The following is a 13,411-nucleotide window of genomic DNA, read 5'->3' as shown; positions in this document are numbered from 1 at the left end:
GCTTCTTTCTTCCAAGAACAGCTAACAATTGCAACAACCAGGTTGATTCGCATATTTATTCATGATTTGTACATCTCCAAGATAAAAAACAAAAATCAGTGTTTCGAAAAGAAAACACCTACATAACGAACAGATAAGTATGCCACAAGCATTTAGTTTGCTTAGTTGAAACAATATAATGAGTTTCGCTACTGTGCTAAGAATTCCTTCCTTGCTAAACTGGAAGAGAATATCACTGACACGGAAAACATTTTTACAATACAAAAAAAAAAAAAAAAAAAAAAAAAAAAAACACAAACCACATAAGCAACTTTACAAAAGTACACATAATAAAAGTCCCTTTCATAACCTTGGCTTAAATTATGGCTTCATTCATGACGATCATGTGCAGTATATTCCCCAAAAAAGTGCAAATTCCCCACACGTACATGTAAACAATTAAAGATGTACAGTAAATTTTAAATGACTTTTGAATACAGTGCGTAAAGGAAACTGTAGATGAACTTGCGCAGAACTCGTGTCTTCAAGATGCCACGGTCAGAGGAGACAAATGCAAGCTCCAGCTTTGTGTGTAGCAGTCATATGGGAGCCAGCCTTATTCAGAGCAGATGAGGCAATGTGAGGAGGGGAACAGAGCTAGGTCAAATGTTAACCATCTCCATTAGAGTCTGATCCAGCATCTGCTTTATGCTCAGGCCCTCTTCTTTAGCACGTGTGAGTTTATCTGTTAATATAGCATTGCATCAGTTAAAAACAAAAAAAGAAAGAAAGAAAAAACAGTTACAAGAAACACAGAATATAGTCAGACAAAGGTTTACCTCAGGTACAGTGACAAACATATGCTGGATATCGTTACATACCCCAGTATATATTTTTTTTCCCCAGTAAGAGGGTCAGCATTTATTAGCAGAGTTGATATCCTCAAGTTATTTTTAGATTCTCTGATACAAGTTCAAATTTGATTAGTTATATTTAAAGTATAGTAGAAATACTACAAACTCATGCTATTGACAGGGCTGTGGTCAGGACTGGACGTGGTGAGTTTATGCAGGGGGACAAAAAAAAAAAGGCTTTACTTTTTTGTAATATATGATTTGGCAGTGGACTTGACCAAAGTATCAATACCTAGCACTTTTGAGGAAAAAACTGAAAACTCTAAGCACTAATAATTGTCTCCTTCTACTATTGCACCAGTATCACTTTACTTTTATTGTATATGCACACTCCATGTCCTTTTTTCTCCCCCATTCACTTAGACAAATTACTGACAGATTATGCAGGGGTACTGTGAAATCTGTTAGTCACACCTTGCTTACCGCCAACACTTCCTTGTTGCTACAGGTGAAATCATATGATCAATCTCCTCCTGTGCTACGATTAACAAACAGTTCGCCCCCAAATAAAACTGCACACCTTTTCTTTGAAGTTCTCTTTATCCGTCTACACTGTTTTGGTTTAAGCTGCTATGTCCTGAGGATATATAATGAAACTAAATGTTGCTTGCCTTGTGATGCTTAAAGCTCCCCAAAATAAACATTTGGAAAAATTCAGCTGGAACGTTTCTTTCCTGAAGTAACAACCCAATTATTTGGCACTTTGAGCATCGCAAGGTGAGCGCCATGTAGTTTTATTATATTCTTGGAGAAGGCAGACATCTCTACAGATAACTATGAGGTTTGTGGGAACAGTTCCCAACAAAGCACTTCGCTCTCAGACTGCAGGCTTACTTGTTGTTCCTAGAATTTCTAAAAGTAGAATGGGTGACAGAGCCTCCAGATATCTGGCTCCTCTCCTATCAAATAAGCTCCCAGCTGAAGTTTGGGAAACAACCTCTTTACTTTTAAGATTACACTTGGAAAAAAATATATATATTTTGAATAAAGCTTTTTGTTATTTATACTGCTACAGTTTAAGGCTGCTGGAGGACATCCCATGACATACTCAGGATTTCTTCTCCACTTCCCTCTTCACCCCTGACGCATTTACATGCCACTACTGCATGTCATTATTTTCCAAACTAGTCTCTCCCTTGGTGCGTTTAGTCCTCATCTTTCTCCTCACAACCAAACCGATCACAGTACGCTGCCGTCCTCCCCGAGATCTCCCTTTTGAAAGACAGTTCCTCTTTCCTATTGTCACTGAGTGCTTCCTCACAGGGAATGGTCTGATTGTTGGGGTTTCCCTCTAATCTTCGGGGCCTTTACATTATAATATTTAGTGCTTAAGGTGACTGCTGCTGTAAACTGGTGCTACATAATTGAATTTTTTTAATTATTGCAATTCATAATTAAAATGTGAATGTATCACTGAAATGCTACAAGTAAAAACTACACACCTGTACAACCATCCATCTCACCCAAGTACAGAAAGGAAAAGCTGGATAAAAGCCAAATCATTTTAAAAGTGATATTTGTTCAGTCCATTGCAATATTCCGAGGCCTCCTTCCCATGGATAGAAGCACATATTGCAGACCAGATTTCAATTATGCAGCCCTGATAATAACTGAGAAAATAAATCAACTGAATTTCATCCCTCTCCTGTGTAATCTCCCACTTGAAGCAGTTATTTGAACATGCATGTGAAAATCTCTCACTTGTATTCCCACTTTTTGAAAGCGTAACTTGTTTCATTTTTAAGACATAATTGCTGCTGTGTATAGTTATTTAAATAAACAGTACAACAACATTCCTGGTGACTGGAATTTCAGAAACATTAAAGCATACAAGATTCCCTTCCAGTTTATGCCTCGTTTAGAGCTACTCTCAGTTCATTGGTCAGAAGACGATTTTTCTCAAGCTGCTTGTATAGGTGGTCTTGACAGTCAGAAAGCAGGTAGGAGAAAAGGGAAAGAAAGAAAGGAAGTTAGTACAAAGAGTGATGCTTTGAAGGTAATCACAAAATAAGTTTGTTGATTTCCTGACCTAATGAACACAGAAGGCTCAAGAAATATATTTTTGGGTTCGTTTGTTTTTTTTAAGACAGTCATAGGCTTGCAGTCTTGGCTAACCACAGAAAAGTCACACTACTGGTTTTACAAAAACTTTCCTTTTCACTGCTTATTAATCACTTAGTCTAGAATGATAAGACTGCAACCTTGGGATTAGTTGGGGGACAAAACAACATACACTCTCTCACAAATATAATAATAGTGATGACGCAAATGTTTGTACTGGATCTTTTTTCATCTAGCGACCAACTGCAAGAAGCTGCAGCAGCCACTTTCAATCACCAGGTGACTGCAGAGGTCACTTGACAGGAGCTAACCTGATCCAACTCTGACTGCAGACAGTCTATGCAGCCTGTGCCAATGAGCGCAACTTATCTGCACAACAATGTCACCTCATTGAAGCATTGGACTTGTAATTCCACAGTTAAACTGCCATTCTGTAACAACCATGTCACCATTTGTGGGGAATTTTCCTAATTTCTACTTTAAATCTATGAGGTTCGATCTGCATGCAATTAGATAATGTGAACTACTGTGACTATGACATAAGACATTTGGGCCACCCGAAACAGCCTTACAATTTTGTGGTCAATCCCACTCGAGTTTCAGTAGATTTGGTGTAGCAAGTGAAACTAAACAAACCTCATCCTACTCAATTTTATATAATTTACAGTCACATTTGTCTGCAATAGCCCCTGTGACTGTATTAGCATTCTTTAAATTAAAAAATAATAATAATTAAAAAAAAAAAATCTATTGTAGTAGTTTTAGTGACCATGTCTGCCATTACTGGCTTGGAGTCTAGTTGATTTGCTATTCATACCTACAATATGAGGAGTGTTTATTTTTTGGTTTTGTTCTTTTGGGGCTATGCTCACATCTGCAAACACTCAATGAGTATTGAGGAAGGTGTGAGGAAGCCTTAAAACAATAAAATATAACTAAAGATATAAAAAAAATATATATAAAATCCCCAATCAGCTTATTAAAAAACTGAATAAAAAAAATCACTGCCACTACAAGTAACTCAGGATTACATTATTTGATTAAAACACTTTGTTTTTTCCTTTGTGTTTTTTTAACCAAACAAGTCAAATGTAATTTCTGCCATTATATCAAATTACAGAAGCACTAAGAGAGAGGAGCTTCAGAGTTTATTCAAAAGCTACTAAACAGAATAAATTAAAACACAAAGAAGGTAAAACAATAACAAAAAAGGACAAATGGAAATGAAGAAGTATTGCGAGAGAAAAAGAAAGGGATGACATAGATGGAAAAATGTTTATTTTATATAAAGCAATGTGGCTCAAAGGTCTGAAAGACAGATGGACAAATGGACTCCAGCAGCCAAGGCCCAATGTGCAGTACTGCCAGGGCAGTAAAGAAATAAATAGACAAAGGAGACAGAAAGTAGGGCTGTGCTGCACAGGAGAGAAAGGATGATGCTCAAGCAGCTTCTGGAGTGAAGAGTGTGAGAATTTAGCTGTGAACAAAAAAAAAGAACAAAATATTGGAGGGAGAAATAAAAGAATGAAAACATATGACATGCAGAATCAAAAGGGAAAAATGGATGCAAAACTCAGAACTGAGACAGGGAACAAGGTCTACTAAGTAGGTACTCATGTTAAAGGTCTGCAAAAATTGTGTATTGAAATCTATTTTTTAAAAGATATCAAACATGATTAGGTCACTCACAAATTAGTGTTAGACAAGCACGGAAGGATTTAAAGTTGTAGTTTAGTAGAGTTAAAAACTCACGGCACTCAAACATCCCACAAGAGGGCGCTACTGTATGTTGTTGCTGTGGTTAAGGAGATGGAGCTCTAAGACAGTACAGAAACAAGCGTGTTGTGAATTACATGGAAGTCATGTCGTTGAGGGCGTGGTCCAGCTCCTCGCTGATGGCCTTGTACTTCAGTTTCTGGGCATACAGCTCATCTATAGAGTTGTAATTATTATAGAGTGGCAGTGAGGGGCGAGTGAACATCAAGAAATGAAAGTCAAAAGAAAACGCAAACTGAGGAACTGAAATAAAAAGGCAGGACAGAAATAGGAAGGAACATGAACAGCTGCTGACAGTGTGTCAAATTCCTGAGGAGTCACCGAGAAACTGCCTCATGTTCCGTGACCCTGTGAAGACTTCTCAGGGCTAGCTGGCCTTGAACACTCACTACACCAGCATGCCAAACTGTACTGCAGTGAGAAATGTTGACGCCAACATGATAATATCATGGCAGGTTCTGTTTGTCACAGTTTTGTTTTTCTTCTGGCAGACAACTGACAGTGTAGATATTTGTCCTGAGGATTATTTAACAACCTGCTGACCAGATAAATACTTCAAACAGCCCCACATGGGAGATTTTCCTTTTATTAGTTTCCCTCTCAGAAGCCAGGACTGGACTTTAGACAAAGACTAGTCACTGGGTTGCTTTTTGCATCAATTAATTTTGTAATAAAGGTAACAAATGTTTGCTTGTATGGAAAATGAACATGAAACGCTGCACCAAAGACTAAAAACCAAGTGTAAAACATTCATACCCTCAAGGTCATCAATGGTCTTCTCCAGCTTGGCGACTGATCTCTCAGCAAACTCGGCACGGGTCTCAGCCTATGTGGAGGACAGCAATAAAACATTGGTAATGTAAACCTCCTAATGGAAATTAATAACCACAGCCACAAAGGAAAGGAAGCCTTTAAGTATGAGTAAAAAATATATACACACACTCAGCATATCTATTCAATTAACTAATGCAATCGATTCAATCTTCAGTTTCAAGAGAAGCTGCTATTTAAAATTTAATTTAGGATATATAAATGTATGACTCACTGATAACTAACTCACCTCCTTTAGCTTGTCTGTCAGGACCTTGATCTCCTCCTCGTACTTGTCCTCCTTCTGTGAGTACTGTGGTTACATACACAGGGCAGAGTCACCCAAATATACAAAACATGAAAATGCACCCCAAAAAAGTTTCAAACAAACTTTAAAGGTTTATACTATGAATATTTGTCAATGAGCTTACCTTTTCTGCCTGGGCCTCCAGAGACTTCAGGTTGTTCTGCACAGTTTTCAGCTCCTCCTCAAGCTCAGAGCATTTGCTGCAGAGTTATGGTGTGATTAAACACACAGAAAAACCACAGAAAGCAAGAGAGGTGTGAGGAAAAATACAAAGACAAGGAAATTCATTATCAAGAAGTGCTGAAGGGAAGAGGAAGGGTGATCATTACCCCTCAGACAGCTCAGCACGCTCTTCTGTACGTTCCAAGTCACCCTCAATGATCACCAGCTTACGAGCGACCTGAAGTCACAACTCCTTAACTTTAGTCTCACACTAGCTTAATACATTAGTGCATCCTATACTGGCCAGAGATGTCAAGCATTGCATCAAAGTAAATAACCGAACAATTGTCAAAGTTCAGGGTGCACTGAACAGCTGAGAAACTCGCCTCCTCATATTTGCGGTCAGCCTCCTCAGCGATGTGTTTGGCCTCCTTCAGCTGGATCTCCTGCAGCTCCATCTTCTCCTCGTCCTTCATTGCCCTGTTCTCAATGACCTTCATGCCTCTGAGGGAAGGGAAGTGGTATAAGGTGAGTCTTAGTAATGTTTACACTATGAGTCATAGAGGAACAGGAAATTCCACTCTTAAAAGAAACATTTAGTACAAAGCATATGGACCATACCAATACCTTGTATTAGTGAAGTAGAGATAAAATTAGAGAGAGACCACTACATGACTATATGGACAAAGTGTTTGAATACTTAACACACATCCTCATCTGTCATGTTGTGCCAAGTACATGGCAACTGTCTGAGTGGATAAGGATGAATTGAATACCAAATGAAGCACAACACAAAATCATGGGCATGAACTGGAATAACTTTCTATTAAATTTCCACAGGTGTGGATTAGCCACTGATCAGGAGCTATGCATCTTCAATAATAAAGAAAGAGTATTTATCTCAATATTTTAATATTACACAAAATAACATCTTGAAGATAACCATTTCTACAATTATTTAAATACGGGCACATTTGTGAAGAGTGATGCAATACAACTTCAAGCCACTGGTGGCAGCAATGAGCCAAATCTTAAGTGACACTCAAAGAGCATATGTCATGTGCAAATGTTTGGTTTTATAATATAATAAAGTTGAGCAAAACCCTTCTTAGAACTTAAATTTCCGTTTATGTTTAATGCATTCAGTGCAAGCACGACTACTGCGCTTTTAAAAGTTAGCAACAACAAGTGACTCAACGCAGGATTCTCTTTTCCGAGCTTGTCATAACCCTTCTATGTCACCCTTTTTCATTACAGTACTCTGCAAACGAGTATGAATAATATAAGAGGGGTGGGAGAGCGGTGCCTGTTTAGTGCCAATTTTCCAGATGCAAGATACCCACCTCTCGCTCTCATCAGCAGCCTTCTCAGCTTCCTCCAGCTTGGTCAGAGCTGTGGCCAGACGCTCCTGAGCACGGTCCAACTCCTCCTCAACCAGCTGGATACGTCTGTTCAGGGAAGCTACATCACCCTCTGCCTAGGAGAGCACAACACCAGTCATCTACAGTCACATCAAGTTTATTCATTTAACTGAAATTCTTGTGTTACGTTTGGCTCTGCAGGCTTTCAGCTGCTGTGAGATCTTAGGCAGATAAAATAACTCATGCTCTCCCTGGAGAGACTGGGCTGGGTCAGGAGCTTGTCCAATAGAGGGATGCAGGTTGTTTATGCACATTTTCCAACACCAGCTAAAGAGTGTGCGTCATTTCTCTTTTTCTAACACATTTTACACCAAAAAACAGGTTAGAATACTTCAGAATTTCATATAGGAGACAAACTTATCCAGACTCTCTGGCGTTTTCCCAGCCAAACCTGCAATTTCGTGGCTCGCTGTGATTAAGTCTTAAACAAATTAGCTATACGGCTACGTTTTGTTATGTTGCAAGGTGGATAAATGGAGGTCCCTGTGCTCAAACTAGCCAGTCACACAAGGGAGGGCTTTATCTCACAGGACCTGCGGTGTTGCGGGGCTGCTGTGCCGTTAGCTTACTTGAAAAGGGCTGTTTGGTTTATTCTGGATCTACCGGGTGGAGTCCTTTCACATCCACCCATCCCTTACTCACATCCATCGGTGGGCTAATTTCGAACTCGCCAACCTGCTACCTGTTTTCGACCATATACCGAGGTGGTCTGGGCCTACCTAGCAACCATGCTTTTTGACCAGATTTACTCCTAATGCTCTGGGCTCCCCGGGGACTAATTGCCTTATAGAGTCATTAGCCGCTTACTGCTTCCCTCGCACTCCTCTCCTGGTTCAGGTCCCGCTGTAGTAACGCCGCCCGGTCCTCCGCCGCATCGGCCTGCTCCTGCAACGACTTGATTTTCTTTTTCACCGCTTCCAGGGAGCTCCCACCGGCCATTTTTTTTGCTCTGTTTGTCTCAGCTAAGCTAGTTTTCTCTCAGATTTTTTGCGTGCTTCCCCACACGCAGACACAAGCACACTTGGAGATGCGGCGCGTTTGATCCCTGCCCCCACCGCCTTTAATCAACCGCTGATGAGGATTGGGACGTGCCACCAACCCCGGAAGTAACTAATTTTACTCGAAAATAGTTGAATAAATTTAGTGAACTGAATATGGGGATTGTAATTATTATTAATGGTCTTTTAAAATATTTTCAAGCCATTTTAATGCTTTTTGGCTACGACAAAACTACATTATGAACCAGTTATTTAAAGTGCGTCCCCTACTGCTAAATTGAGCTAAGCCTTTCAAAATCACAGCTCCAAACATCACCTTAATCTAAAGACAGCAAGAGAGTACCTTAAATCACTTATACACACATAATACATACATAATAAATATGTTTAATTATTCAGACAGTGTTATTAATGTTCTCGATATTCATAATTGTGCTAATTAGACCTGCAGAACTTTGTCTTCCTGCACTAAACTGGCTTAAAGAGCACAGAAGACACCCCTGCTCTATTATAGTCCATAATATTCAAATATATTGTTATATTTATATAGTTATTTATTTAGTGAACTATATCTTTTTGTACTTCTTTTCTCTGTCATTAAATCAGTCAACATGAGTCTATCTCACGGATGTTAATAATTTTGTTGCTGCTGCTGACGTCGTCTCTGCTCTTGACGTCATCAATTAGGCTTTATTGGCGTAAGAATAAACGCTGCCAATAAACTGGTAATTTCATCTGGGTTGGGTATAACCGCGGAGTACGTTCTGTGGCCAACAGGGCCACAAATCTGTCAAAATACACTTCATAATATGCTTGTAAAATACCCGACTGAAATCAGACACTGGCCCTCAGATTCGTCCAAACGGTGGTGGAATGCAACGGTAAGCCAGTGAGCTGTGACTTTACCATAAACAGCACAAGAGCTAAATTTAACTATCCATATATTCTTATGAAGCCCACAACTCTCTTGTAATTGATTAGTGCATAACTTAAGCATTAGGGTAAGTCTGTTTTATGGCTGGTGATCTTAGTTTCCAGACGGGACTCAAAAGGAGTGTGTCAAGGTCATATCATTAGGCAGTGGGTGCGCCAAATGGGTTCCTTCGGCGCAAACTCACATCTGTGGCTTTCTTCTCTGCGAGCTCCAATTTCTCCTGGGCCTCCTTCAGGGCTTCAGAGTATTTGTCCAACTCATCCTCAGTTGCCTTCAGCTTCTTCTGCAGTGCTACCAGGTCATCCTCAAGCTGGTACGCAGAGAAACGAGAAGATTTTTACTCACGTGTGGATGATTTTCTCAGATTAACTCTCAACACAAACAACGGAGAATCACAAACAAGCTTTTATTAATTAAAAAAAAGTACACATACACATATATTTGTTACTAAACTAGGGAATTTCTATTAAAAGATTATTATTCCTGAAGCTGGGATTTCTTAAATTAATATTTAGCTAATTACTTAACAGCATAACTAATGAATAAAGGATCCAACTATAAATGTGCACTGTTTCCAATCGTGTCAACCTCATGCAGTCTACATATAAGTAAAGCAACGCTAAAAGAAAAGCTATTTTTAAGGTTATTATTTAAAAGTGAATTTTTTAAGTAAAATAATAATCCTCAGAGGCAGGTCACCGGAAAGGAACCATGCAGCGCCGTGCGCAACGTGCCAGTGGTACTGCTGCGTAAAAGCATCAGACCGAGTTTCACATTGGATGCCGACCTGTTTGCTTCTGTCCTCAGATGCTTTCTTATCTGACTCGGCCTGCTCAGCTCTGTCCAAGGCGTTCTCCTTGTCGAGCTTGAGCATCTGCATCTTCTTCTTGATGGCATCCATGGCTGGTTAGTGTCGGTGGTCTCTGCGTAAACCAAACAAAAGAAACTGAATGAAGGGATCGGAGCGTCTGAACCACTCTGAACGCCAAGCTGGAGTGCGAGCTCGCTTAGTCTGTAGTGAGTCAAATATGTATTTTGGCTGGGCAGTTACTGGATACCGAATACGTTTTTGGAAAGAACTACAGCTGCTTGCCAACGTGGAGACCCGTCTTTTTTCCCTAAATCTCTTCACTGATTCGCTCTTCCGAGACATTTGACCACTTCTATGACTATACATGGGGTACAGACGTCAGGAAGGCACTACCTTCTCACAGCAAGACGTCCACTCCTATTTCTAACACCCTCCAAGTGGAAGTAAAGTGTCAAGACTCAAAGAGTAGTTCTCTGAGGGGGGTTATTTGTATATGTTGGGAATGACAACCCAGTTAGCACCCAGAAAGATAAGCCACAAACTACAATACATGTGAGAAAATGTACATTTAAGACATCAATTGGCTTTTATCCTATAATTATTTTAAAACCTACTTTTTACACAACAGAGCCAAACTGTATCCACCAAATTGGGTCAAAACCATGTTTTTAATACCTTTCCGAAGCACTTTGTGACTGTTTTTGTCTTAAAATTTGCTATATAAATAAATTTTGCTTACTTGCTTACTTAATCAAACATTTTGTTCTGTATCCAGAAATAAACACTTAAAGAATTACTGTACCAGTTCTTGCATCAAAGCTCCCACAAAACAAATATATCTGATTGGATAAGCCCCTGCGAAAGTTCTTCTCCCCTGGAGGGGTGTCATATTAGCCAGTATGGCTTGTTTGCTGCTCAGGGATCATTTCAGCAGCTCCCTTACAACATAGTTCAACATCCGAGGAGCAATGAGATAGGCTTTGCTTTCGGTAGAGTTATATCATCAAGCCTGTCCAACTCTTCTCTCAGCTAATACATGCGAGATAATTCCAGCTCAGATTTGCCACAGTGGGTACAGTGGTGTGCACATACAGAAGCTCTGGAATTTCAGCATCACCCCCTCCCTGCGTCTCAGTGAGAGTTCACACAGCCACTGGCACTGCTGCAGCTGTCACACACAACGTACAGTCAGGACGGTTGAGGAATGATATTTTAACCCACTGTTGACTACAGTGATTGATTATTTGCATGTAAGAAGAACTGGACCCGAAAAAGAAAGTTGTGTAATACAGTATGAACATCATTGACCTTGTCTTACATCTTAACAAATAACAATGCATTCTAAGAATATTTTGTCACCTCCTACTCGCTTTGTCCCTTATGCTATTTGTTGAGTGCATATTTTGGAATCTTGCTGCTTGGACAGCACATTGTCTCCCTTTATCTCTGCGACTTACCTCTGCATTTTATTTTATTGGTGGTCTGGCCTGATATCCTTCCTGTGGAGCTTTATTAGGCAGTCAGCTGTCACTGTGTTGTCATTCAGCCATGTGTTTGTGGACAGTTCAGCAGCCAGCCAGGCATACCAGTCATACACAGAGATCAGAGAGGCTCAGGGCGCAATCCATGTCACCCTAGCACCCTGGATAGATAGAGAGATGAACATCGTCACATTGTACCTGTCCAACAAATAATGATTTCTTCAGGTTAGGATAAGGGAATTTGAATCATGAGACAGAAATGTATTAATTTGATAATTAAGAATTATTTATTTTTTATTTCTTCTGATTTTAGTAAATATAGCTATTTTCCTCCATGGCCTTGATACACAGACAACATTTTCAGCCGTTTTGCTATCAGCCAATGTGATCATTTTCAAAATCATTTGGGTCCTTTTAACCTTTTGTTTTTACCACCAGACCTAAAATTAGCAGCACTATGGCTCAGTGTTTAGCACTACTGCCTCACAGCAAGAGGTTCCTGGGTTTGAACCTTCTATGTGGGGTTTGTGCATTCTCTCATGCATGCATGGGTTTTCTCCTGACACTCATAGATGCATGCTCAGTTAATGGTGCCTGTCTGGGTCCAGGACACACATAGATTATTAATCCAAAAAAATTTCACTTTCAGTTCAGAGAAGATTTTTTTAAAATGGCACTAGCTAAATTAGATATTAAATAAGTGCTGTCAAACCTGTTAAAGCCATAAGGCAGACAGGTGTGATAACTGAAACAAACCTCAGTGTTTCCAGAAGTCCCTACATGCAAAGAAGTGCCTTGTGGCCTTGTTACCATTATGTCACAGTCCTGTGAAGAGCCGCATGTGAAGTTTAAAGGCTGCAATTTCATTTCATTAAGTGGTGATTGCTTATGACCTGTTTGTTGTTGCGAGGAGCTCATAAATCTAAACACACTATGACTGAAAGATCAGCCGGGTTTATGCGCCATCTTGTAATTGACTTCTTTTATTTATGTAATTTTGTAATGCCAAAGGTATTCAGCAGTGTTTTTACAGTTTGGTGTCAGACCACAAATATAAACTTCATCACAGATCTGTTGAGACGGCTGTGTAAGTAGCTCCCAGACAAAAATAAAAAATAAAAAATGGGAGTCTGGTGATGATATCATTGTGAATGTCTAGACTGGAATTTCTCACTTCCTCCTCAATAATTAAAAGATATCCACACATACTGCTGGCGTTTCACTTAAACCTGGTGAGTCAAACTTAATGAAGCTCATCAAAAGGGTTTAGACAGATTCATATGTGAGGCCGTGCAAATGAATGCGTGTGTATGAGTGTGCAGCGTTCTCGTCACGGTAATCCATTTTAGTGCATCAGTGGAATAACACCACAAAAACCAGCTGATCTGACCCTAAAGTTTTTATCGAAAACAAAAGCTGAACGTGAGGTAGTGAATGTAGAGAGACTTGATGAAAGAGCAGATGAGAAGAAGGAGATCAAGATGCCGTTTGTCCCCATGGCGCCGCTAATTAACAACGGGTAATCTTACATTGAGCACAACTGAAGCGTCAAGACTTGCTATATAGTATGCTGTACTCATCAGTAACTGTAGCTGCTTTCTGACTTCAATTATAATTAGATTTAGGACATAAAATTAATGGATGAGCTGTCTTCTATCACCTGCTTGTCCACATTAAATGCAATGCCCTCGTCCTTTCAGCCAGGGTTTTTGCTGTCTTGTCCGCAGCCAATCGGGCCTCTTGTTACAAGTCAGACC

At 39.8% G+C, this 13,411-nt stretch overlaps 1 protein-coding gene across 6 annotated transcripts; it reads right to left on the bottom strand.

Moving 5' to 3' along the window:
* Window positions 1-42: 42 nt before the first annotated feature.
* Window positions 43-10,385, bottom strand: LOC116314689 (tropomyosin alpha-1 chain-like). 6 transcript variants are annotated; one of them, XM_031732784.2, is made up of 10 exons: window positions 10,150-10,382; window positions 9,547-9,672; window positions 7,353-7,486; window positions 6,396-6,513; window positions 6,177-6,247; window positions 5,972-6,047; window positions 5,791-5,853; window positions 5,487-5,556; window positions 4,808-4,886; window positions 4,260-4,431 (listed from the first exon to the last, which is right to left on the bottom strand). In XM_031732784.2, the coding sequence occupies exons 1-10, from the start codon at window positions 10,261-10,263 to the stop codon at window positions 4,428-4,430; spliced, it is 855 nt and encodes a 284-aa protein (XP_031588644.1). In that variant the 5' UTR covers window positions 10,264-10,382; the 3' UTR covers window positions 4,260-4,427. The 6 variants fall into 6 exon arrangements, with proteins under 6 accessions (XP_031588645.1, XP_031588647.1, XP_039468098.1 ...); XM_031732785.2 differs by lacking the exons at window positions 4,260-4,431; window positions 4,808-4,886 and adding an exon at window positions 43-724 and having other exon boundaries at window positions 10,150-10,383; XM_039612164.1 differs by lacking the exon at window positions 4,808-4,886 and having other exon boundaries at window positions 4,081-4,431; window positions 10,150-10,385.
* Between the last annotated feature and the right edge of the window lie 3,026 nt (window positions 10,386-13,411).

This window comes from Oreochromis aureus, linkage group 1 (assembly GCF_013358895.1).
Source record: "Oreochromis aureus strain Israel breed Guangdong linkage group 1, ZZ_aureus, whole genome shotgun sequence".
In the NCBI taxonomy this organism is placed as follows: domain Eukaryota; kingdom Metazoa; phylum Chordata; class Actinopteri; order Cichliformes; family Cichlidae; genus Oreochromis; species Oreochromis aureus.
Note: the sequence above shows the minus strand (reverse complement) of the source record. Positions and strands in the feature narration are given on the sequence as shown.

What these genes read in the sequence shown, in the direction of transcription:
- LOC116314689 (XM_039612164.1), bottom strand. Translation starts at nt 10,263, where the DNA reads ATGGATGCCATCAAGAAGAAGATGCAGATGCTCAAGCTCGACAAGGAG. An exon ending in CTGAGGACAGAAGCAAACAG is followed by an intron (nt 9,673 to 10,149) that starts GTCGGCATCCAA and finishes TCTGCGTACCAG; the next exon opens with CTTGAGGATGACCTGGTAGC. An exon ending in GCTGCTGATGAGAGCGAGAG is followed by an intron (nt 6,514 to 7,352) that starts GTGGGTATCTTG and finishes CCCTTCCCTCAG; the next exon opens with AGGCATGAAGGTCATTGAGA.